Source organism: Clinocottus analis, unplaced genomic scaffold (assembly GCF_023055335.1).
Source record: "Clinocottus analis isolate CAN_PGR_092001 unplaced genomic scaffold, fCliAna1.0.p SCAF_5, whole genome shotgun sequence".
Taxonomy (NCBI): Eukaryota; Metazoa; Chordata; class Actinopteri; order Perciformes; family Cottidae; genus Clinocottus; species Clinocottus analis.
Window position 1 is genome coordinate 13,435,549 of NW_027176207.1, and position 21,832 is coordinate 13,457,380.

The 21,832-nt window shown below is 40.7% G+C and overlaps 1 protein-coding gene across 1 annotated transcript in view; it reads left to right on the top strand.

Moving 5' to 3' along the window:
• LOC137802210 (ryanodine receptor 1-like) overlaps positions 1 to 21,832 on the top strand; it is a 47,105-nt gene that overhangs the window by 10,974 nt on the left and 14,299 nt on the right. Inside the window, exons 25-82 of the mRNA XM_068599896.1 lie at positions 83 to 166; positions 290 to 449; positions 580 to 727; positions 862 to 1,061; positions 1,149 to 1,323; positions 1,431 to 1,639; positions 1,742 to 2,100; positions 2,210 to 2,339; positions 3,100 to 3,260; positions 3,360 to 3,522; positions 3,610 to 3,696; positions 3,812 to 4,038; positions 4,143 to 4,581; positions 4,655 to 5,212; positions 5,295 to 5,495; positions 5,637 to 5,748; positions 5,840 to 5,983; positions 6,180 to 6,453; positions 6,559 to 6,673; positions 7,170 to 7,302; positions 7,399 to 7,493; positions 7,596 to 7,731; positions 7,840 to 8,026; positions 8,152 to 8,263; positions 8,375 to 8,495; positions 8,631 to 8,800; positions 8,917 to 9,137; positions 9,225 to 9,315; positions 9,407 to 9,547; positions 9,635 to 9,798; positions 9,894 to 9,972; positions 10,126 to 10,215; positions 10,306 to 10,446; positions 10,544 to 10,621; positions 10,693 to 10,768; positions 10,871 to 10,994; positions 11,437 to 11,552; positions 11,680 to 11,747; positions 11,849 to 11,970; positions 12,118 to 12,167; positions 12,362 to 12,422; positions 12,518 to 12,644; positions 12,772 to 12,883; positions 12,980 to 13,061; positions 13,147 to 13,277; positions 13,364 to 13,684; positions 13,779 to 14,019; positions 14,173 to 14,260; positions 14,357 to 14,449; positions 14,955 to 14,969; positions 17,728 to 17,898; positions 18,622 to 18,681; positions 18,805 to 18,939; positions 19,436 to 19,548; positions 19,673 to 19,769; positions 19,854 to 19,963; positions 20,043 to 20,094; positions 20,190 to 20,282. Coding sequence (XP_068455997.1) covers positions 83 to 166; positions 290 to 449; positions 580 to 727; positions 862 to 1,061; positions 1,149 to 1,323; positions 1,431 to 1,639; positions 1,742 to 2,100; positions 2,210 to 2,339; positions 3,100 to 3,260; positions 3,360 to 3,522; positions 3,610 to 3,696; positions 3,812 to 4,038; positions 4,143 to 4,581; positions 4,655 to 5,212; positions 5,295 to 5,495; positions 5,637 to 5,748; positions 5,840 to 5,983; positions 6,180 to 6,453; positions 6,559 to 6,673; positions 7,170 to 7,302; positions 7,399 to 7,493; positions 7,596 to 7,731; positions 7,840 to 8,026; positions 8,152 to 8,263; positions 8,375 to 8,495; positions 8,631 to 8,800; positions 8,917 to 9,137; positions 9,225 to 9,315; positions 9,407 to 9,547; positions 9,635 to 9,798; positions 9,894 to 9,972; positions 10,126 to 10,215; positions 10,306 to 10,446; positions 10,544 to 10,621; positions 10,693 to 10,768; positions 10,871 to 10,994; positions 11,437 to 11,552; positions 11,680 to 11,747; positions 11,849 to 11,970; positions 12,118 to 12,167; positions 12,362 to 12,422; positions 12,518 to 12,644; positions 12,772 to 12,883; positions 12,980 to 13,061; positions 13,147 to 13,277; positions 13,364 to 13,684; positions 13,779 to 14,019; positions 14,173 to 14,260; positions 14,357 to 14,449; positions 14,955 to 14,969; positions 17,728 to 17,898; positions 18,622 to 18,681; positions 18,805 to 18,939; positions 19,436 to 19,548; positions 19,673 to 19,769; positions 19,854 to 19,963; positions 20,043 to 20,094; positions 20,190 to 20,282 — 8,563 coding nt within the window. The remainder of the gene's footprint in view (positions 1 to 82; positions 167 to 289; positions 450 to 579; positions 728 to 861; positions 1,062 to 1,148; positions 1,324 to 1,430; positions 1,640 to 1,741; positions 2,101 to 2,209; positions 2,340 to 3,099; positions 3,261 to 3,359; positions 3,523 to 3,609; positions 3,697 to 3,811; positions 4,039 to 4,142; positions 4,582 to 4,654; positions 5,213 to 5,294; positions 5,496 to 5,636; positions 5,749 to 5,839; positions 5,984 to 6,179; positions 6,454 to 6,558; positions 6,674 to 7,169; positions 7,303 to 7,398; positions 7,494 to 7,595; positions 7,732 to 7,839; positions 8,027 to 8,151; positions 8,264 to 8,374; positions 8,496 to 8,630; positions 8,801 to 8,916; positions 9,138 to 9,224; positions 9,316 to 9,406; positions 9,548 to 9,634; positions 9,799 to 9,893; positions 9,973 to 10,125; positions 10,216 to 10,305; positions 10,447 to 10,543; positions 10,622 to 10,692; positions 10,769 to 10,870; positions 10,995 to 11,436; positions 11,553 to 11,679; positions 11,748 to 11,848; positions 11,971 to 12,117; positions 12,168 to 12,361; positions 12,423 to 12,517; positions 12,645 to 12,771; positions 12,884 to 12,979; positions 13,062 to 13,146; positions 13,278 to 13,363; positions 13,685 to 13,778; positions 14,020 to 14,172; positions 14,261 to 14,356; positions 14,450 to 14,954; positions 14,970 to 17,727; positions 17,899 to 18,621; positions 18,682 to 18,804; positions 18,940 to 19,435; positions 19,549 to 19,672; positions 19,770 to 19,853; positions 19,964 to 20,042; positions 20,095 to 20,189; positions 20,283 to 21,832) is intronic.

Consider the following 21,832-nt stretch of genomic DNA (forward strand, 5'->3'; position numbering starts at 1 on the left):
GTAAGTCAGTACTTTACTCAGTTAACAGCACTGTGCTTTTGTCCCTTTGTATGTCTAACGCCTTGTGTGATACTTTTCAAAGGACTCTGCTCGCACTCGGCTGTCATGTAGGAATGGGAGATGAGAAAGCCGAAGAGAATCTAAAAAGGAACAAGCTCCCCAAAACGTGAGCTGCAAGACATTTATTCATGTTGATTTTGTTACGTTGATCTCTTTTATCATGTATACTGTAAATTACCATGTAAAAGATATTAGGGGCCCATTCTGATCACAAATTATTGTCTCTTAGTTACATGCAGAGTAGCGGATACAAGCCGGCCCCTCTGGACCTCAACCATGTCAAGCTAACTCCTAATCAGAACACTCTAGTGGAGAGGCTGGCAGAAAATGGACACAATGTGTGGGCAAGAGATCGGGTTCGACAGGGCTGGACATACAGTATTGTGCAGGTACCACCATACTTTTTATGATAATGTTAATACTAAGTGCGTGTCGACAATATGATGGGTACATAACGCAGTCATTTCTTTTAATAATTTTGTTCCATTCCATTTTTATATTTTATATTTTCTTGTGTAGGATATAATGAACAAGCGCAATCCCCGTCTAGTTCCTTACAACCTGCTGGATGAAAAGACTAAAAAGACAAACAGGGACACCGTTTGTGCAGCTGTTCGCACTCTCATCGGATATGGTTACAACATAGAGCCACCTGATCAGGAGAGCAGTAAGTTTGCACTGCTATCTATAAGCAGGATGACATATTGTATGCAGTCCTACAAGATTTGTTCGTAAAGTTACAGGTGTTTTGTATCAAAACTACACGCTTTTCTTTTAATTACTGTGTTTGTTTTTATGTAGGCGGGCATGGACCAGCAACTGGTGATAAAGTCAGAGTGTTCAGAGCTGAGAAATCTTATGTTATCACACAAGGAAAATGGTACTTTGAGTTTGAAGCTGTGACAGTCGGGGAGATGAGAGTGGGCTGGGCAAGGCCCAGTGTTCGCGCAGACACTGAACTTGGTGCAGATGAATTCGCCTATGTCTTCAACGGGTTCAAGGTGGGAGCGAGACCTAGTTTACATGCGTTTAAAGTATTCCAAGGACTGTAATACTAACCTCTAAAATTTGAAAATGTTCTTTTTCAGGCCCAACGTTGGCATGTGGGAAATGAGCCATTCGGTCGACAGTGGCTATCTGGTGATGTGGTGGGTTGTATGATTGACCTCACGGAGATGAACATCATGTTTACACTCAACGGAGAAATGTTGATCAGCGACTCAGGCTCGGATATGGCCTTCAAGGATATTGAGATTGGAGAGGGTAAGTACAGTAACAACTACAGCAAATTAAGTTATTAGGCAGAAACAACACAGGTTTGTGTTTCTGATCATGTTTCTGATGATCTCGTATGTATCTAACATCCCTAGGCTTCATACCTGTGTGCAGCCTGGGCCTGTCTCAGATTGGCAGGATCAACTTAGGTCAGAATGTCAGCAGTCTCCGTTATTTTACCATCTGTGGCCTGCAGGAGGGATTTGAACCCTTTGCTATCAACATGAAAAGAGACATTACCATGTGGTTCAGCAAGAGCCTTCCCCAGTTCATCAATGCGCCTACTGATCATCCTCACATGGAGGTACTGTGCATTACTTGTTTTGATGAGATATCTCTTTGTTCCCATCATGAATAAGTTAGTATTTTCTCGATCACCACCGACCCTCTTTCGTTTATGCTCTAGGTGTCCCGTGTTGATGGGACAGTGGAAAGTGCCCCTTGTCTCAAAGTGACTCACAAGACATTTGGATCACAGAACGCCAACACGGATTTGCTATTCTTCAGACTCAGCATGCCAGTTGAGTTCCATGAGACGTTCAAAGTCCCAGCAGGAACCACCCTTCTTACCCGTGCACTGACAATCCCTGAGGATGAGGTGTTGGAGGTGGACCCAGACTCTGACTTTGAAATACTCAAGAAGTCAGCAACTCGCAAAGAGCAGGAAGAGGATAAGAAAGAAGCCTCTGTGCCTAAAGAGATGCCTGCCATTAAAAATGGAGAAAATGAGAAGGATGCCTCAACTGAGAAAAGCAAAAAGAAAGGGTTTGTAAAGATTCAGGCATAGAGTAGAGTGACTTGACATGGGGTGTATGGATGAGAAGGCAAGGATGGTGTGTTTCATATCGTGAGTAATTGCTGCTGTTATTCACAGATTCCTTTTCAAGGCTAAGAAGGCTGCATTAATATCTCCACCACCAGTTGTTCCCATCATGCCCCGTTTAGTGGAAGATGTGGTGCCAGATGACAGGGATGACGTTGACATCATCCTCAACACCACAACAGTATGACTAGAGCTTTTATTTATATATAGGCTTTCCTATTTATAACATGCATGCTTTGTACTTACAGTGGTCTCTCGTTTATCGCGGGGATACGTTCCAAAAACAACCCACGATAGACGAAATCCGCGAAGTAGTGAGCTTTATTTTTTCACCATTATTATACATGTTTTAGGGCCGTAAAACCCCTAACCACACACTTTTATACACTTTTTTTCAGACAGGCATTAACATTTTCTCACATTTCTCTCTTATTTAAACACTCTCAAAATTTCGCGGATTTAAAAAATAAGAACATGTTCAACAAATTTTATTTTAATGGTCAATCTACGAGGTCCTCTGGCCGTGCCTCTTTGTCCGGGAGCCGCTCCGCAGACTTTTTATCCGGACGTATTCTGTCCTGTCCAGGAGACACTGCACGGAGGAGATTGATTGACAAGGTGTACAGTACAGCCCCACAATGCGCGTTCATACTGTACGCTGTAAAAAAACAACAACAACAACAACAACAACAAAAATCTGCGAAACAGCGAGTCCGCGAAAGGTGAAGCGCGACATAGCGAGGGACGACTGTATACATGTTAACTGTTGATACAATGATGAAAATAAAATATACAAAATGTTGACTTTATTACAGTATTTCTTATATTGAATTTGTCTATCAGTACTGTAATGACTTTAACCTTTTTGTTGAAACATGTCCACCTGAAACTGTATTTTGTATTCTGTTTTTTTCCCCCCATTTACCTTCTCCCTTTACCAGTACTTTTATTCTGTGAGAGTGTTTGCGGGGCAGGAGCCCAGTGGCGTGTGGGTCGGCTGGATCACACCTGACTACCACCAGTATGACCAACATTTTGACATCAGCAAAGTGAGAAATGTAACAGTCACTGTAGGTGATGATAAAGGAAATATACACGACAGGTATGTTCCTCCTGTCAAGAAAGAAAACATAACAAAAAGTATTTTTCTTTTAAAGTGACAAAAATGCATACATTCTGATTGTTTTTCTGTCTTCCTCAGTATAAAACGCAGTAACTGCTACATGGTATGGGGAGGAGAGTTCAGCAGCTCCCAGCAGACCCGAGTCAGCCAAGAGGATTTTGTGATTGGTTGCCTTATTGATTTGGAAACAGGACTCATGACTTTCACTGCTAATGGAAAAGAGATAAACACGTTTTACCAGGTCAGATGAGCTTTAATCTGGTATTCATGCAGGTCCTAATCAAGTCTTGGTCATTTAACGCAATCATGTTATGGTCCTTTCTTGCAGGTGGAGCCCAACACAAAATTGTTTCCAGCCGTCTTTGTCCTTCCTTCCAGTCAGAATATGATTCAGTTTGAACTCGGCAAACTGAAGGTCAGTCACAAAAATTGCAAAATCACTCGTGGAGACCACAATTACAAATTAGCAACTTTCCAATCAAACTGTTCTCCTTAACACATAATATGTCTTACTTTACTTGTCTTTCTAGAACATTATGCCAATCTCAGCCGCCATGTTCCGGAGTGAACGTAAGAACCCTGTTCCCCAATGCCCTCCAAGACTGGATGTCCAGATGTTAACCCCAGTCATCTGGAGCCGAATGCCCAACCACTTCCTCGCTCCAGAGACAGGTCGTATGAGTGAAAAACTGGGCTGGGTGGTGCACTGTCAGGAGCCACTCACCATGATGGCCCTCCACATCCCAGAGGAGAACAGGTCAGAGCTGCATCGGTCTGCATTCATCTATTGCATTGTTAGGAGTTACAAAAATGTACTGCTTTCTTTTTTGTGTGAAAATTAACCCATTTAATTTCCTCTAGGTGTATTGACATCCTGGAGCTATCTGAACGTATGGACTTATTGAAGTTCCACTATCATACTCTGAAGCTGTATGGCTTAGTGTGTGCTTTGGGCAACAATCGTGTGGCTCACGCTTTGTGCAGCCATGTGGATGAGTCCCAGCTCTTCTACGCCATAGAGAACACCTACCTACCTGGACCAATGAGGAGCGGCTTCTATGACCTGCTCATCAGCATGCACCTGGAGTCTGCCAAGAGGAACCGACTAGGAACCAACAAGGAATTCATAGTTCCAATGACAGACCAAACACGCAGTATCACTCTGTACTCTGACAGATCTCATGCTTTACCTGGGGTTGGCCTTACTACATGTCTGCGTCCCAAACTCCATTTCTCCTCCATTGGGTTTGTTGGAACCGATCTGGGCATCTACACACTGAGTCCAGTTCTCCCCTTACAGGTGAGGTTGAACAGGTTTGGAATTTTAAGGACCCCTTGAGTCAGTAATAATCATCGTTTGTTTGTATTTCCAGGTGCTAAAGACAAAAGCCCTGAACATGCTGACCGAGGCTGTGCAAGATGGAGGTCAGGCCATGAGAGATCCTGTTGGTGGTAGTGTTGAATTTCATTTTGTTCCAATCCTGAAGCTCATCAGTACCCTCCTCATCATGGGTGTGTTTGATGATGAAGATGTTACACACATCCTGAAGATGCTTGAGCCCACAGTCTTCAGTGGCAAGAAAGAAGAGGAGCCTGCTGAGGAGAATGCTGATTTGAAAGAAGAGAAGGAACAAAAAACACCCCCAAAAGAAGGAGCTGTGAAAGAAGACCAGCAGGAAGGCATAGGGGAAGAAGAAGAGGAATTTGAGGATGATGGCTTGGGTGAAGAGGATGAGGAAGAAATGGAGGAAGAGGAAGAATTAGAAACAAAATCGATTGTGCCACATGAAGAAAAAGTGGATGAGACGGAGCAAGTAAATGGTGAGAAAGGAGCCGAGGAAACAGAGAAAGAGATTAAAGAGGAGAATAAAGAAGAACAACTAGAGCAAGGACTCTTCCAGATGAAGCTACCAGAGTCTGTCAAATTGCAGGTATGACTGTTCGATTCAGAATATACAAAAAAAAACTGTGCTCGTATAGTATCAATGATTCACTTTGCTTTTGTCCTTTTAGATGTGTACTCTACTGCAGTATTTCTGTGACTGTGAGCTACGTCACAGAGTGGAGGGCATCACTGCTTTTTCCGACCAGTTCGTCAGCCAGATACAGTCCAACCAGAGGCAGCGCTACAATGAACTTATGCTGGCCTTTACCATGAGTGCCGCTGAGACTGCCCGCAAGACCCGGGAATTTCGCTCCCCACCACAGGAGCAGGTACACCCATAATTGTTTTACCTCGAAAACATTCATAAAGGAGGAACTTGTCTTCTATATTTTATCAAAGAAACTCATCAAAGAACATATCACTTCCGAAGATTAACCATTTTTTGTCCCTTTTTTTCTTCTGTTGTGTAGGTCAACATGCTCATGAACTTCAAGAACTGTGCTGAGGATGAAGAGTGCCCTGTTCCAGATGAGGTCCGCGAAGCTCTGCTGACTTTTCACAATGTCATGCTGGCTCACTGTGGTCAGTCTTCATCAACTGGATCAAGTCTACTGACATCCGCATGGCAGGTTTCAATTAAAATCACAGTTTTTAATTTGAAACTCTCTCCAAGGTGTTCATATTGAGGAAGAAGAACAAGAGGAAGAAGTGGATAACTCTCTTCGTGGACGACTGGTTCGTTTGTTGGCAAAAGTGAAAAGAATCCGCGAGAAGAAGGTTGAGGTGGAGCCGGAACCGCAGGAAGATACAAAGCCAAGTAAGCCCCTCATCTTTTGCATGTCACGTACAACTGCAAAAAGACTACCTTTTTTTCTATCGTCACATTCAGAACATACATAGAGTCGCCAATTGAGTTTTTACTCCCCCACAGTACACAGTCTCTAGTAACTTTAATACTGTACATAGTTTTTTTTGTGTGTATTTTCCTAACTCTTTGGGCTCTGTTTTTTTAGGCACATTGCAGGAGCTAATTTCCCATACTATGATCCATTGGGCTCAGGAGTCATTTATCCAGAACCCTGAACTGGTGCGCATGATGTTCAGCCTTCTTCACAGACAGTACGATGGGCTCGGTGAGCTCATGCGTGCCCTTCCTAAGGCCTACACTATCAACGCAGTGTCAATTCAAGACACGATGGACTTGCTTGAGTGCTTGGGCCAGATCCGCTCACTGCTTATTGTCCAGATGGGTCCGGAAGAGGAGAGGCTTATGATTCAAAGCATCGGGTTAATATACAATTTTAATTTATTGTGAACATCTTGCCTTATAGTGAATTCCTGGAGAACTGCATGTGAAGGGAACGATACATCAACTTCATTTGTCTTTCTTAGGGACATCATGAGCAACAAAGTTTTCTATCAGCACCCCAACTTAATGCGAGCTTTGGGCATGCATGAAACTGTCATGGAGGTCATGGTCAATGTGCTTGGTGGCGGGGACTCAAAGGTATGTTTTTTTTTGTTCAACTCAACTGCATTGCAAATATTCTCAATATACTCATAGACCTTGCTTTATATTACCACCAGGCAATATACAGAGGTATATATAATATATAAGCGTTATGCTTTGTTACGGCCTGTCTAGGGTGCCTAAGGGTACACAGGCCTAACACACATGTAAAAGGGAAAATAGCTTTGGTAAAGGTGGAACAAAGAAGGGATACAACAAGGCGAGTGAGATTTTTAAGCGGCAATAAATACAATTTATTGACAGCTTTATCAGGTAACAGAAAAGTTAATCAACTAAAATGGAAGCAAAAGGCCTCAGGGTCTCAAAGGCCAAAACAACAAACAAAACCCCCACACTAGCTAGAGCACAAAGTATGCATTGCCTATTGAAGCAAAAAGGAAAAACATTACGGCCCAGTAAGAGGGTGGAGTTAAATCAGGGGGCGTAACATGCTTCTTAACTTAACGTTTGTAACATGTTATTTTTTCAACAGGAGATCAGATTCCCTCGAGTGGTGACAAACTGCTGCCGTTTTCTCTGCTATTTCTGTCGCATCAGTCGCCAAAACCAGCGCTCTATGTTTGACCACCTCAGCTACCTTCTCCAAAACAGTGGCATCGGCCTTGGTGATTGTCTTTGTTGAGCTCCAGCAGTATTCTTGATGATTATTTTTTTGATGTCAGAACTGCAATTAAGCTAGAAATGATGTGCTGTTTTTTTAGGAATGCGAGGCTCCACCCCGTTGGACGTGGCTGCAGCCTCTTGTATCGACAACAACGAGCTGGCGTTGGCTCTTCAAGAGCAGGATCTAGAAATGGTAAAATATTTACATTTATTTATATATAAAATGAATGTGCTATGTAAAAAACAAGCATTGTGCAAAATTCTTCATCACTTGAGTACACCGTTATCTTTCCAGGTGGTGAAGTACTTAGCTGGGTGTGGACTTCAGAGCTGTCCAATGCTACTGTCTAAAGGCTATCCTGACATTGGCTGGAATCCTTGTGGCGGAGAGAAATACCTTGACTTTCTTCGTTTTGCGGTGTTTGTCAACGGTCAGATTTGAATTCATGCAATACAGTTCAATATTGAATTACAATGCTCATATTGTGTCTGTTTTCTACTTTATTAAAAATAACCTTGTTTGTTTCCCCCTTCTGTAGGAGAGAGCGTAGAAGAGAATGCCAATGTGGTGGTGCGTCTCCTCATTCGCAGGCCTGAGTGCTTTGGTCCAGCTCTGAGAGGAGAGGGTGGCAATGGTCTGTTGGCTGCAATAGAGGAGGCCATCAAAATATCAGAGGACCCTGCAAGGGATGGTCCGAGTGTTAAGAAAGACAGACGCTTTCCCATGTAAGAGTTCTTAGCTTTGGTTTAAAAGCCTTCTGGTGGTATTTAATGAGAAGCCAAAGTGTGAATTATCTCCTCCAGTGTTGCTGTAAAAACATATTTAGAGCCACTGTCTTTTTTTCTGTAAGGTTTGGAGGAGAGGAGCAGCATGAGGAGAACAGGGTGCACCTGGGAAATGCCATCATGTCCTTCTACTCTGCCCTTATTGACTTGCTGGGGCGCTGTGCTCCAGAGATGCATGTAAGTAACTACCACACTGGACCTTTCAAATAGGTTGAGAAAGAAATAATCATACAGGAATAGGTAATCTAGTCTTTATAGAAGAAAAAAAACAAGGTTTTGCTTCTACAGTTGATCCAGGCTGGTAAGGGTGAGGCTCTGAGAATTCGAGCTATCCTGAGGTCTCTGGTCCCCCTTGAGGATCTTGTGGGAGTCATCAGCCTCTCTGTTCAGATTCCTTCGTTTGGAAAAGGTAAACACTTGAAAAACATATTGAATTCATAAAGGTAGGTGTCTTTAATCAGTGATGATTGTTAAAAGTGTTCTCTGCTATCAGAACAGTGTTGATAATGATTTTTCCAAAATGTTTTCTATATGTCATGCTTAGACAACAGCATCGTAGAACCAAAGATGTCAGCTAGTTTTGTGCCAGATCACAAGGCTCCCATGGTTCTGTTCCTGGACAGAGTGTATGGTATTGACAACCAGGATTTCTTGCTCCATGTGCTGGAAGTGGGCTTTCTCCCCGACATGAGGGCTGCTGCCTCTCTGGACACGGTGAGCCTCAAAATATTTACAAACATACAGTTGGTTATGATTCTTGGGTAGAAGTGCCAAGCAGTATAACAACTATACTGTTGAACTTACTCACTGCCAGAATTCCTCTCCAACAGGTGGCTTTCAGCACTACAGAAATGGCCCTCGCTTTGAACCGCTACCTGTGTTCTGCTGTGCTGCCACTCATCACCAAGTGTGCCCCACTCTTTGCTGGCAGTGACCATCGAGCTATAATGATTGACTCTATGTTGCACACAATCTACCGGCTGTCTCGTGGGCGAGCTTTCACAAAGGCCCAAAGAGATATCATTGAAGAGTGCCTCATGGCTTTGTGCAAGTGAGTTCAACCTCAAGGCAAATGTTTCTCACAGCTTAATATAGACAGGTTCATACTTGAAGTTGTCTTTGTTTATATTTCTTTCAGACATCTACGTCCATCCATGCTTCAGCACCTGCTAAGACGGCTAGTGTTTGATGTGCCCATTCTCAATGAGTACGCCAAAATGCCTCTCAAGGTATGAGGAACTTCTTTTTTTTTATAACATGATAAAACTAATAAAAACATGCCCGTTTGGTATTTATTTATTTATTTATTGCATCCTGCAGCTTTTGACCAATCACTATGAGCGTTGTTGGAAATATTATTGCCTCCCTAATGGTTGGGGCAACTTTGGAGTCTCATCAGAAGAGGAGCTGCATCTTACCCGCAAACTGTTTTGGGGGATCTTTGAATCGTTGGCACACAAGGTGAAGCCCTGCAGTAATTGATTTTTCATTTCCAATATATGCAATGATGTATGAGTACATTGTAATATTGTGTTATTGTGTTTCCAGAAATTTGATGCTGAGATTTTCAAAATTTCAATGCCATGCATCTGCGCCATTGCTGGAGCCATTCCTCCCGACTATGTAGATGCCAGCTACTCCTCAAAAACAGAGAAAAAGGCATCAGTAGATGCAGAGGGAAACTTTGATCCAAAACCAGTAGAGACCACAAAGTAAGAGGATTTGTGTCATTAAAACTGTTAAGATATAAAGTATCTCTCTGTAAAATAATTGAAGCTAAACGCACTGATTTTTCCTCCAACCATAGCACTATTATCCCAGAGAGACTGGATCCATTTATCAACAAATATGCGGAATATACACATGACAGATGGGCCTTTGAAAAGGTATAAGTTTAGTTTTCACTCCAATTCAGGATCAACATGCAACATTAGTTTGATTGGAAGAGCAATATGTTATGTGCTTGACTTAAGAAGCCATGTTATTTGTAGGAATAAATGACAGCTGTAACAGATATTGTTCTTGTATGTATGCTGCAGATCCAGAATAACTGGTCATATGGTGAGGTGCTGGATGATAATGCAAAAACTCATCCCATGCTCAGACCATACAAAACCTTCTCAGAGAAGGTAGGTTCATGGTCATGCTGTTTATTTAATCTTCCTGTACTTTTACTTCATCTGTGCTTGCATTTGATCAAATGGACAATTTCCCAACAGGACAAAGAGATCTACCGTTGGCCAATCAAAGAGTCAGTCAAAGCCATGCTTGCATGGGAATGGACCCTCGATAAAGCCAGAGAGGAAGAGGAGTCAGAGAAGAAGAAGGCAGTATCACGAAAAATCTCACAAACTGCACAGGTATAAAGCAGTTGTATGCATGTTCTAATGCTTCATAATGTTTTCACAGCAGTTTAATTTATTGTACAATATATAACAATAACTTTTTCTATTGCAGGCAACTTATGACCCAAGCCATGGCTACAGCCCACAGCCCATTGATATCACACACATGGCCCTTTCAAGAGACCTGCAGGTAAATGTTTGAACCCTTCGTGGTGTAATTTTAGCATCTCATCAATATTTATAGTTTATATCTGTTTACAGTCTATGGCAGAGCAGCTGGCAGAAAATTACCACAACACTTGGGGACGAAAGAAAAAGTTGGAGCTGCAGTCCAAAGGTCAAATACATATTTGTGTGGAGGAGGGGACCTAGACGTTTGGGGAATGAGATTTTAATTTTGCCATTTCCAAGAGTTTTGATTGTGCTTGTGTTTGTGTAGGAGGTGGAACACATCCACTGCTGGTGCCCTATGATACTCTGACAGCAAAAGAAAAGGCACGCGATAGAGAGAAGGCTCATGAACTGCTTAAGTTCCTGCAGCTTAATGGATATGCGGTCACAAGGTAACAATGCAGAAGAGCGTTTCCATTTCATCTGCTGTTGTAAAATATTAACATATTTTCTGTTTTAAATGTTAGTTTTGTGGCCCTAGCCGATAGTATCATCAGAGATTAAAGCACAAAGAGTTTTTTTGTTTTTTTTATCAAGTTAAAAGCAAGCAAAAGAAGGTGATCAAAAGCAGAATGATGCATGTAGCTGTAGTAGTTTCAAGTCATACCAGTGTTTAAACATTTAAAAAAATGTATTGTTTGTATACTATACTTTTCAAAAATCTTACAGAATAACAAAGGAAAACGTGAAAAGTATTTTTTGTTTTAGGTAATACATACAATATGTTTCTCTTTATGATCGTACATTATTTGACTGAACAGGGACCAGTATTGAACTTGGGGGAAATGTTTTGACTTAATTTAAGTGCAAAGCATTAATTCTGTTTCTCTTTAGGGGCCTGAAAGACATGGAGTCCGATATCTCATCCATCGAGAAGAGATTTGCTTATGGATTCCTGCAGAAGCTGTTAAAATGGATGGAAATTGCCCAGGAGTTCATTGCTCATCTTGGTACTGTGGTGCAGAATCAAGAACAAATATATTGTAACATCTGATAGTATTGTATTGGTGTAACTCAATGTAGTTGTTTGTTTCCTGTGGAATTGTAATCATATCATATTTGCAACGTGTTTCACAGAGGCTGTGGTAAGCAGTGGTAGAGTGGAAAAGTCTCCTCATGAGCAGGAAATCAAGTTCTTTGCCAAGGTGAGACTATAGTGTAAAGCTGAAGTGATCCCAATTTTAAAGGTTTAATTTGTCCTCATCTCTGTACTGTGTTGAGTAAGTGTGACAACTCTTTCTCTTAGATCTTGATGCCTCTGATCAACCAATATTTCAAAAACCACTGCCTCTACTTCTTGTCAACACCTGCAAAAGTTCTGGGTAGTGGTGGCCATTCTTCCAATAAAGAGAAGGAGATGATTGCAAGGTGATTTCTTTTTTATATTAATATATTTTATATAAATATTACCTACATATGTTGTGTATTCTTTTCACATAATACTTCCTCCTTTTATCAATGTCTCCTTTTTCTTGCATTTTCCTTTCCTTCCCTTTCCTTTCCTTCTCGTCATAGTATCTTCTGTAAAATGTCTGCTCTGGTGAGGCACAGAGTTTCTCTCTTTGGTAAGATGTCAGTTTCTCAACATCAATCTTTCTGAATCGTCTCACTCTTTCCTGTGTTTCTCATATGGGACTGTATTTTATTGGCTGTAATGTATTTTTTACCACTCAGGTGAGAGAAAGTGTAGTTATTTTATATGCATTCACAGTATGTAGGGATCTGACTTCATATCAGGAAACTGTATTTGTTTGTGCAGGAACGGACGCTTCAGCAATTGTTAACTGTCTTCACATTCTGGCACGGTCATTGGATGCAAGGTTTAGTACTTTTTTATTTTCTCACAAGACACATTGGCTATTATGGTGAATGTGTTTTTGTTTTTCATTATAATCCTTCTTATTTGCTTCATTAGGACAGTAATGAAGTCAGGGCCTGAGATTGTGAAAGCAGGGCTACGGTCATTCTTTGAGAGTGCTGCTGATGATATAGAGAAGATGGTAGAGAACCTCAAACTTGGCAAAGTATCCAAAGGCAATCAGGTAATAGAAGTACACAATCTTTGAAATGGCCGTGCACATATTGCTATCCCTGACTGTTGCAAACTGTTAAACATTGGACCCTAAAAATCCTGAGTCCATAATCTTATGCTGCTTCTGTCCTTTAAAGCAAGTGAAAGGCGTCTCCCAGAATATCAACTACACAACCATTGCGCTCCTCCCACTGCTTACCTCCCTGTTTGATCACATTGCTCAGCACCAGTTTGGAGATGATGTCATGCGTGAGTGCTTTTACATTAGTACTATTTCAGATTTTACACCGTGTATGTTTATGAATGTATCCTGACACCATGCTTGTCTCTCTTGCTTGCACACAGTGGATGACCTACAGATGTCATGCTATCGCATCATGTGTAGCATCTACTCGCTTGGGACGGTCAAGAATCCACATGTTGAGAGGTAACTTCATATCTGGATACATACAAACATGTAAAGTTAATTAGAAGTTGTACTTGGGAGCAACTTTTTATTTGTCCATTACCAGGCAGAGACCAGCTCTCGGTGAATGTTTGGCTCACCTTGCAGCAGCTATGCCAGTAGCCTACTTGGAGCCCCATCAAAATGAATACAATGCTTTCTCTGTCTACACCACAAAGACACCCCGAGAAAGAGCCAGTGAGTGCTTTTCCTCAGATTTAGTTTTCTGTCTGACAAAGTCTTGTTTCTGAATAAAATGTTTTTAACTCCCTCTCTTCTAAAAGTCTTGGGCCTTCCCAATGAGGTCCAGGAATTATGTCCAGACATTCCCGAGCTGGATGCTCTGCTCAAGGAGATTGGGGGCTTGGCAGAGTCAGGGGCTCGTTACACTGAGATGCCCCATGTGATTGAAATCACCCTGCCCATGCTGTGCAACTACCTGCCTCGCTGGTGGGAGAGAGGACTTGAGAATTTCCCTGAGCTGGAAGGCCAGATCTGCACTGATGTCACATCCGAACACCTTAATCAGCTACTCGGCAGCATCATGAAAATTGTTGTCAACAACTTAGGGATCGATGAAGCCTCTTGGATGAAGAGGTTGGCTGGTAATTACCATTTTGAACTCTAATTATGTGTCACATTGTACACCTGAGTAAGTTTTTGTACAAATGGGGTGACGCCTTTTGTTTTCTCTCGTAGTGTTTTCACAGCCTATTGTCAGCAGGGCAAAACCAGAAATGCTCAAGTCCCACTTTATCCCTACAATGGAGAAGCTGAAGAAACGCACTTCAAAGGTGGTGGCTGAAGAAGACCATTTGCGGATGGAGGGGAAATCAGAGGGGGATGAGGAAGATGGCACGATTCGTGATGAGTTTGCTGTCCTCTGCAGAGACTTGTATGCCCTCTACCCTCTACTTATTCGCTACGTGGACAACAACAGGTACAATGCAATTACAAACACCAACGTGTTATACATTTCCAACCGTGAGTGTTGCCCAGTACCAACATAATTTAAACATAATGCACTTATATTTTCATATATTGTTCATAAGCCAAACTTTAGGGGGCCTGAAAGTCATTTGTTCTGCTTCAGGGCAAGGTGGCTGACATGCCCAGACCCAGATGCAGAAGAGCTCTTTCGAATGGTTGGAGAGGTCTTCATTTTCTGGTCCAAATCTCATGTGAGTATTTTTTTTTTTTATTTGACCGTTGAATGTCACCATTTGTTGCAGTTCACATCCTGTACTGTATGTTTTCAATTTCTCTCTCTGTTGTAGAACTTCAAACGAGAGGAACAGAACTTTGTTGTGATGAATGAGATCAATAACATGTCATTCCTCACCGCTGACAGCAAAAGTAAAATGAGCAAGGTGAGTTAATTAAAGGCAGAACCAGTGATGCAGTGAGTCTGGTATAGTGTCAGATCTCAAATCAGGCATTCTGTGTAACAACTGTATGTGTTTTTTTTCTTTCTGCCCTCGCTTTCTCAAGATTTTGTTACTTTACTAACTATTTTCAGCCAGGTATAAATCGTTATTTATTAAACTATTACTACCGTAAGTTTGGCTATAGGAAATTTAAACCATTGTATCACAGACCTAAATCCAATAAATCTAAAACAGAAAAGCACTTGTGCACCATCTTTACCAGAGCCAGGATTTCAGTGCCTAGGTTTCTGGTAGATTCTGATTTCATAAATGTTCTATTTTTAATGTCCTTGTTTATTGGGCTACGATAAATATCGTAAAGCCCTCTGTAACTTTTGGAGGTTTAGTATTAATTCGCCTTCCTTTAGAAAGATAGCAGTTGTGTTAACAATATTCTCTCTTTGGCTGTCCCTTGTCCTCTTCTTTTGGGTTGCGGCTGGGTTTCCAGGGCGGGGACTCAGAGGTTAGACTTTGTTCCTGCACGACCGCTGTGCTGACCGCATGGCACCTCACTTTGGGGGAGCTTTTCATCAACCTCTCCTGCACACTGGCACATCTGATCCACACACACTTAACACATCCACAAACACACAAGTACACTCACTTACTCATGCTCACACACTTGCACATTCCATTCAAAGAGACATGTCACCGAGACAACTAATTCAGTGTCAGGGCCACATGCTTTTCTCTGTACATGCAGCTGCTTAGTCATGAATACTTTGCAGTCTATTACGAGTGAAACAAAACTCAGTTGAGAATTTGTCTTTGCTATAAATATATAGTTATATATATATATTAATAGGATATGAAAATCCTAGCCAGAAGGCTCTTCAAAGGAGCAACAGATGGAGTTTGGATCCACTTACACTGTCCTTTTTAATACTATGCCTCAGTGTACGAGCCTCTGCACTTGTGTATGGACACTCCATATCTTACCAAAAACTACTAATTTAAGTCTACAAATGCTTTAACTAGTGCAACATTAAATATAAGGATGCACTGTAATAAATATGCACTCGGAAAAAACATACATTATTCTCATAAAGGATCACTGGACAAAAGGGCAGACCCCATCTGCGGGTCATCCCCAGTCCTGCCAGTGTGTGAGGGGGGAGTCTGGAGGCGCTTGATGAAAGTACTCAGCTGTAGAGTTAGGCTCATGGCACTGGGCTTTACACCAAGCCCAAGGAGGCAGTGAGAGCGCAGTGCCATCGTCCTGTCACTGAGTTTGCTCTTTTTTGATCATAGTTGAGGTGGTCTTCTAGTATGTCTTTTGTTTCTTTTTATTGAAGGATGGTTGACCTGTAGCTTCTGTAATGCAGCTTTTTGCCACTAGGGGATGATGTTAGTCTTCTCTGTGCTCTTTCTTTTCTCCTCCCAGGAAATGCCATGGCACATCATGGTTTACTTTCCTTTACACCCCCTAGTATCCACACTAACACATGCCTTGATGCTTAACGTCACTGAAGCAGATTTCTTAAAACATTTGTTGGGTTCCCTCTTTAAAATGTGCTTAAAATCACCATGGACCTAACCATACATTAATTCACTCTTATTATCTATATTATTCCCCAAAAGGCTTTGCACCCTGTTCCCTCTAAACTAGTCTTCCATAACACACTGACGGATGAACTGAGTTAGTACAACTCTGGAACTGATATTTTACTTTGATAGGGGGGCGTACAGCCTCTGGGATTGACATCATTGTATACGTCTGGCAATGACATCCCAACAAACACCTATAATACAAAAAACTGTTGATAGGAAGCTTGCAAACGGCCTGTTCTGCTCGCTTTCCATTTCAGACTTAATGTATGTGTCTACATTTTAATTAATGAACAGACCTACCTCGATCTCGTCATCATTTTCAAAATGCAAGCTCAGGGTTTACACACTTGTTGAGCCATTGTAAACAACACATTAAGGACTGACTTGAGATTCAGTGGATCATATTATGTACTTCTAGTACTTTCTAGCAGCACTATGTGTAATATCTGATGGTAATGCCTAACATTAATACCATTCAATCAATACAGTTGCCATTTCCTAAGTTAGATTTACTCATTGGACAATTTTCAATCTGTCCAGTAACATAGTACTCTACACTAGTGGTCCAAACATATATGGCTCAAATAGAAATACCCTGTGACCTATTCATGGAACATGCATTTAATAGACTAAACATTCATATTACAAAATGCATTTATATATTTTATGCTCTCAGATACATTTGCACATTTTGGAGGACTCCAGAAAGAGCAGATAACAGAAGGACTGAACTCTCACAGAAACAGAACAGCAGTTCAGGAGACGAGCACAGCCGCATGTACCCTAGATAATTTGTTTTACAGTAGATGTGTAATATTAACATCCTGCTACTAATAAATCTAACTCTAACTTCAAGAGTTTTGTTCTGTAACATCATCTAATATTTCTATCTTTCATCATGGGCTGTTCCAAAATTGTATTCACAATTAGAGAAAACCCCTATGTGCTTGTTTAGCTATTTGACCTTATCATGGAATGCTGAATGGGTTGTCACTCGAATGAAGTCTGTTTTCTGTTGCATGTTTTGTAAATGCAATTTCACTGATTTAATTCCTTTCAGCTTCCCACTCCCAAGCCAGCTATATCCTCACTTTGCCCACACATTTTCACTATACCCTCTACTTACCAGTCTGAGCTCAGAGAAACAGCGTTTTTTATAATTGGGGAATACCAGAAAATAGACATTGAAATGTAGTCCTTTACTTTTACTTTAGATATTGTTGACAGTAACATGTTTAATAGGAATCCCCAGTGAAAGTAGCTGGGTATTTTTACATGACGAGATCTACCGTTCGCATAATTGCTTATTGAACAGCTTGCAGTACTGTATACTGCTCAATCATTACTGAAAGGTAGGAGGTTTTTTTTTATTGTGTTTTGTATCAAAATGATCACCAAGGTTTGTCATGAATCTTTATTAATTGTATGTTTACTTTGTGTGATGTACAGTCGCAAATACATAGAATCCATTTAATTGTTGCTCTTGTGTTGCAGTCGTTCGTAAAATTATAGGGAAACAATAGTTAACCACTAATGAGGGCTTATGTCTATGAAAGCGACTGCTAGACATTGAATCAAGGCTGAAATGTGTTTGATACAGAGCAGTGGTTACTGTCGTGTCATACCTCCGGTATTTTATGATGCTTTCTGGTTATTGTCCCTTTTCTCAGGCTGGAGGCTCAGATACTGAACGTACCAAGAAGAAAAGACGTGGAGATCGTTACTCTGTGCAGACTTCACTTATTGTGGCTGCTTTGAAAAAGATGCTCCCCATAGGCCTCAACATGTGCTCTCCCGCCGATCAGGAGCTTATCAACTTGGCCAAGATCAGATACTCTTTGGTAGTTTTTTGTCTGACTTTGGATGAATTAGATACAATTTCTATGTCTATATAACATAAAGCAAAAAGATAAAGCATAAAGACGTATAACGTCAAGTATCATATCGCTGATATGCTTTTCAATTTTTTTTATCACGCATTATATTTACTGTTATTTATTATAATGTGATTGAAAGTAACTAAGTGGTCATTGTTTGCTTCAAGTAAAAATACAAACAATCACTATGCAACAGCATACAAAACTTTGTTGAATACATATAATTTAAATAAAGCAATGACAATTTAGAGTAATTCACAATGCATTATAACAGTGATCAAAATACCAAAACCAATGGATTACAGCAATGAATACAGACTTATAATATACAAAGATTGAAAAAAAAGACACAAATTAATTATAAAGTATTATGATACTTGACCTTATCAGTCATTTTGAAATGCTTTATAATTTCTCACGATTAGTTGTATAAAGCATTATAATTATTTGGCAGTGCTTACAATTGATTTTTCAGTGTTACAAGCGCATTATAACGCATTTAAATGTTGCATTATAATGTTTATAATGCATTGTAGACATGAAAGTGTTACCTGACTTGATCCTCCTAAACAACTGTTGTCTGATTTCAATCACTTTAATTACTTTAGTAAAATTACCATTACATAATAGTTTTACCTCCCAAACCATTTTAGGGACCAACGGTTGATCAAACCTTTTACTTTACAGAGAGACACTGATGAAGAAGTAAGAGAGTTCCTGCAGAACAACCTTCATCTTCAGGGCAAGGTATAAACTCCTGCACTCTTAGTCCAATAAATATGGATGAATTTACTTCAGAGAATTCGGATTTGTCATAATAATCACTTACAATGCATATCAGAAAGCTGTGTATCCCTGTGTTGTGGGAAGGTGGACAACCCGTCCATGCGCTGGCAGATGGCCCTGTATAAGGAGATGGCAGGGAAAGCCGAAGATGCTGACGCGCCAATGAAAGTTGTCAAGAGAGTGCAGGAGGTTTCTGCTGTCCTCTACCACCTTGAAGTTGTAAGTTGCCAAACACACCTGGACTAACTGTAGTAGACGCTTAATGTCCCCCCGTACTTATAAGTATGAGAATAACTTGACTAGTGGTGTACGTACCATTTTAATTAAATGTGAACATTCTATTATTGTGTGAACATGAGAAATTATCAACAAACTGCTCAATATTGTAGAAGCACGAAACGTAAAAGAAAAACAAAATGCTTCTTTACAAGTACAGTAACAATACTGCAATACGTCCTTCCAAATTTTCTTGAAAACCTTAGTAATGATTACGATAATTATTAATCCACCTTTTTATAAGACAGCAAATAAATAACAAAAATAAGAGATAATCATCACCAAAGCTTTACTTCAAGGTTTACTGTTGATGGCGTTGTCAGAATATGCATTTTTAGGGGATTTGACAATTACGACCTGAGGCTTTTCCTACTGTACATGAAAGGTTACCATAGAAAGAAATGAATGTAATTTGGTAATGTTACCTTCTCTTGTACAGACGGAGCACCCGTTTAAATCCAAGAAGATGGTATGGCACAAACTGTTATCTAAGCAGAGACGCAGGGCTGTGGTCGCTTGCTTCAGGATGACACCACTCTACAACATTCCAAGGTGAGGAAGGGACGTTAAGGTCAGAACTGACATGTACAGTACCGGGTGTTAAGATCAATATTCCAAGTGTTTAAGTGAAAATACAAGTCTGTTTATTTTTTTTGTTTCTGTTTTTGCATTGTAGGCATAGAGCATCAAACATGTTCCTTGAGGGATACAAACGCAATTGGCTTCACTCTGAGGGTTACTCGTTTGAAGACAGGATGATAGATGACTTATCCGTGAGTGTCAGCTCACATCTGTTTCATCTTGAATATAATTTTTTTCTATACTAATGCTCACTTTCCCCTCGTTGAACACCCCAGAAAGCAATGGAGCAAGAGGAAGGAGATGAAGAAGAGGAAAGAGAAACAAAGCCAGACCCCCTCCACCAGCTTATTCTGCATTTCAGTCGTACTGCTCTAACAGAGAAGAGGTTAGATAGGCCCTCGCTACTGTAATGTGTGGCATGTTATTCCATGTTTACCAATTGTCTTCTCCTGTCTCAATTACAGTAAACTTGATACAGATCATCTTTATATGGCATATGCAGAAATTATGGCAAAGGTAAGTCACCACAAATGGTTTTGACCGAGCCAAGTTTGTGCATAATGTGCTTTGAAACTCATTGTTTTTTTCTTTTTTACTTTTCCTGTCTTTAGAGTTGCCATATTGGTGAGGAAGAAGAAGGGGGAGAGGAAATGGTGGAAAATGCTGAGGATGAGATGTCCTTTGAGGTGCGACAGTCAGAACTGGTAATGGGCGGCCAGGGGCTAGGGACCAGGAACACAGTGGAGCGGTAGCTCTCGACGCACTGAGTGACCTCATTATCAGAACATCACTTCACAAGCACATCTCTCTCTCTCGCTCTCTCTCTCTCTCTCTATCTCTCTCTCTCTCTCTCTCTCTCTCTCTCTCTCTCTCGCTCTCTATCTCTCTCTCTCTCTCTCTCTCTCTCTCGCTCTCTCTCTCTCTCTCTGTCTCTTTGTTTTTGTCTCATTCCCTCTGTCTGTTCTGTCTGTGCTGTATCTCTTCTATTGGTATGTTGCTTCGTTCATTGTGAGTTGCTTGATTTAGAAACTCTAAGCTCCAATCCAGATGTTTTGTTTTTGCTATATGTGCCCTAATCTTTTCAAATCCTGCTACAATTGGTCATTGTGCTTTAATGTAACATGCACCGTTTGAGTTTGAACTTTTATGTGCATCACATCTGGATTGGGTCTCATTAGATTCAATTAATGTAACGTAACATCAACAATATTAACAAAGATAATCAAAATAATAATCATCGGACTAATTCAAATTCACTTCAAAAAATTTTACTCAGCTTTATAGGCAATATATACCACTTGTGATAAACTTATGAAAATCCAACAATGTGTAATAAAAATGTTGCTCAAAGATTTTCCCATCACATTCCTCTATGTTCACACACAGCTCACAGAATTGGAGCAGACAGTCAGGGCTTGTACTTTATGGTTTACTTTTGAAAGACCAGCTGCCACGGCATTTACTAAATTTCGTGACAAGTTTAGGAGTCTCATGTGCCATACTCATTGACACGTCCAGTCCTGACTGGACTGTTAAAAGCAACTGGAACTCAACTATTACAACAAATTGTTATTTGCCTGACCATAAACAATTTGTGCTTTTTCAACACTTATTGTCACTTTAAACTAAAAAAATATTTATAAATGCAAAAAAAGACCTCAAAACATTTGAGGACTTTGATCAAACTGGGGAGTTAGACATGCTAAAATAAAGGCTGGAGATGATATTGTATGTGTTATTAGAGGCCATTCAAATTAAAATGATTGTGAATGTGATTTAACACAAACTCATTGACTAGTGATGTCATTCCTCCCAGTTTATATAGCCGTCCCATCTTTCTTTCTGTCTCTTTCCCCATCACTCCATGTAATCCCTCTTACCTTCATAACAGCAATCTTCATTAACTGATTGTGACTGATCAATGTTCCCTTCCCCCACTCACATAGCATACTGACAGACTACAGTGAAAGCCAGTGTAGAACATGCAACATTAAAAGCTATATTTTCAATCACATACTCATAGTTTTAAAAGTCACATATATCATAAAGTGCATAGTTCATAACAGGGTTAAATTTGAGAGTCAGGGACTGTCATCCGAGATTCAACTGCACGACACATAGTGGGTAGAACATGAACAGGCATACGTGGGTGGGTGGGAGGGGGGTTGGAAGTGGGAAGGGAGGGGCGGGAGGAGGGGAGGGGGGTTAGGATCAGTATGTGGGATGTTACACGTTGATTTGTGATGTGGCTGAG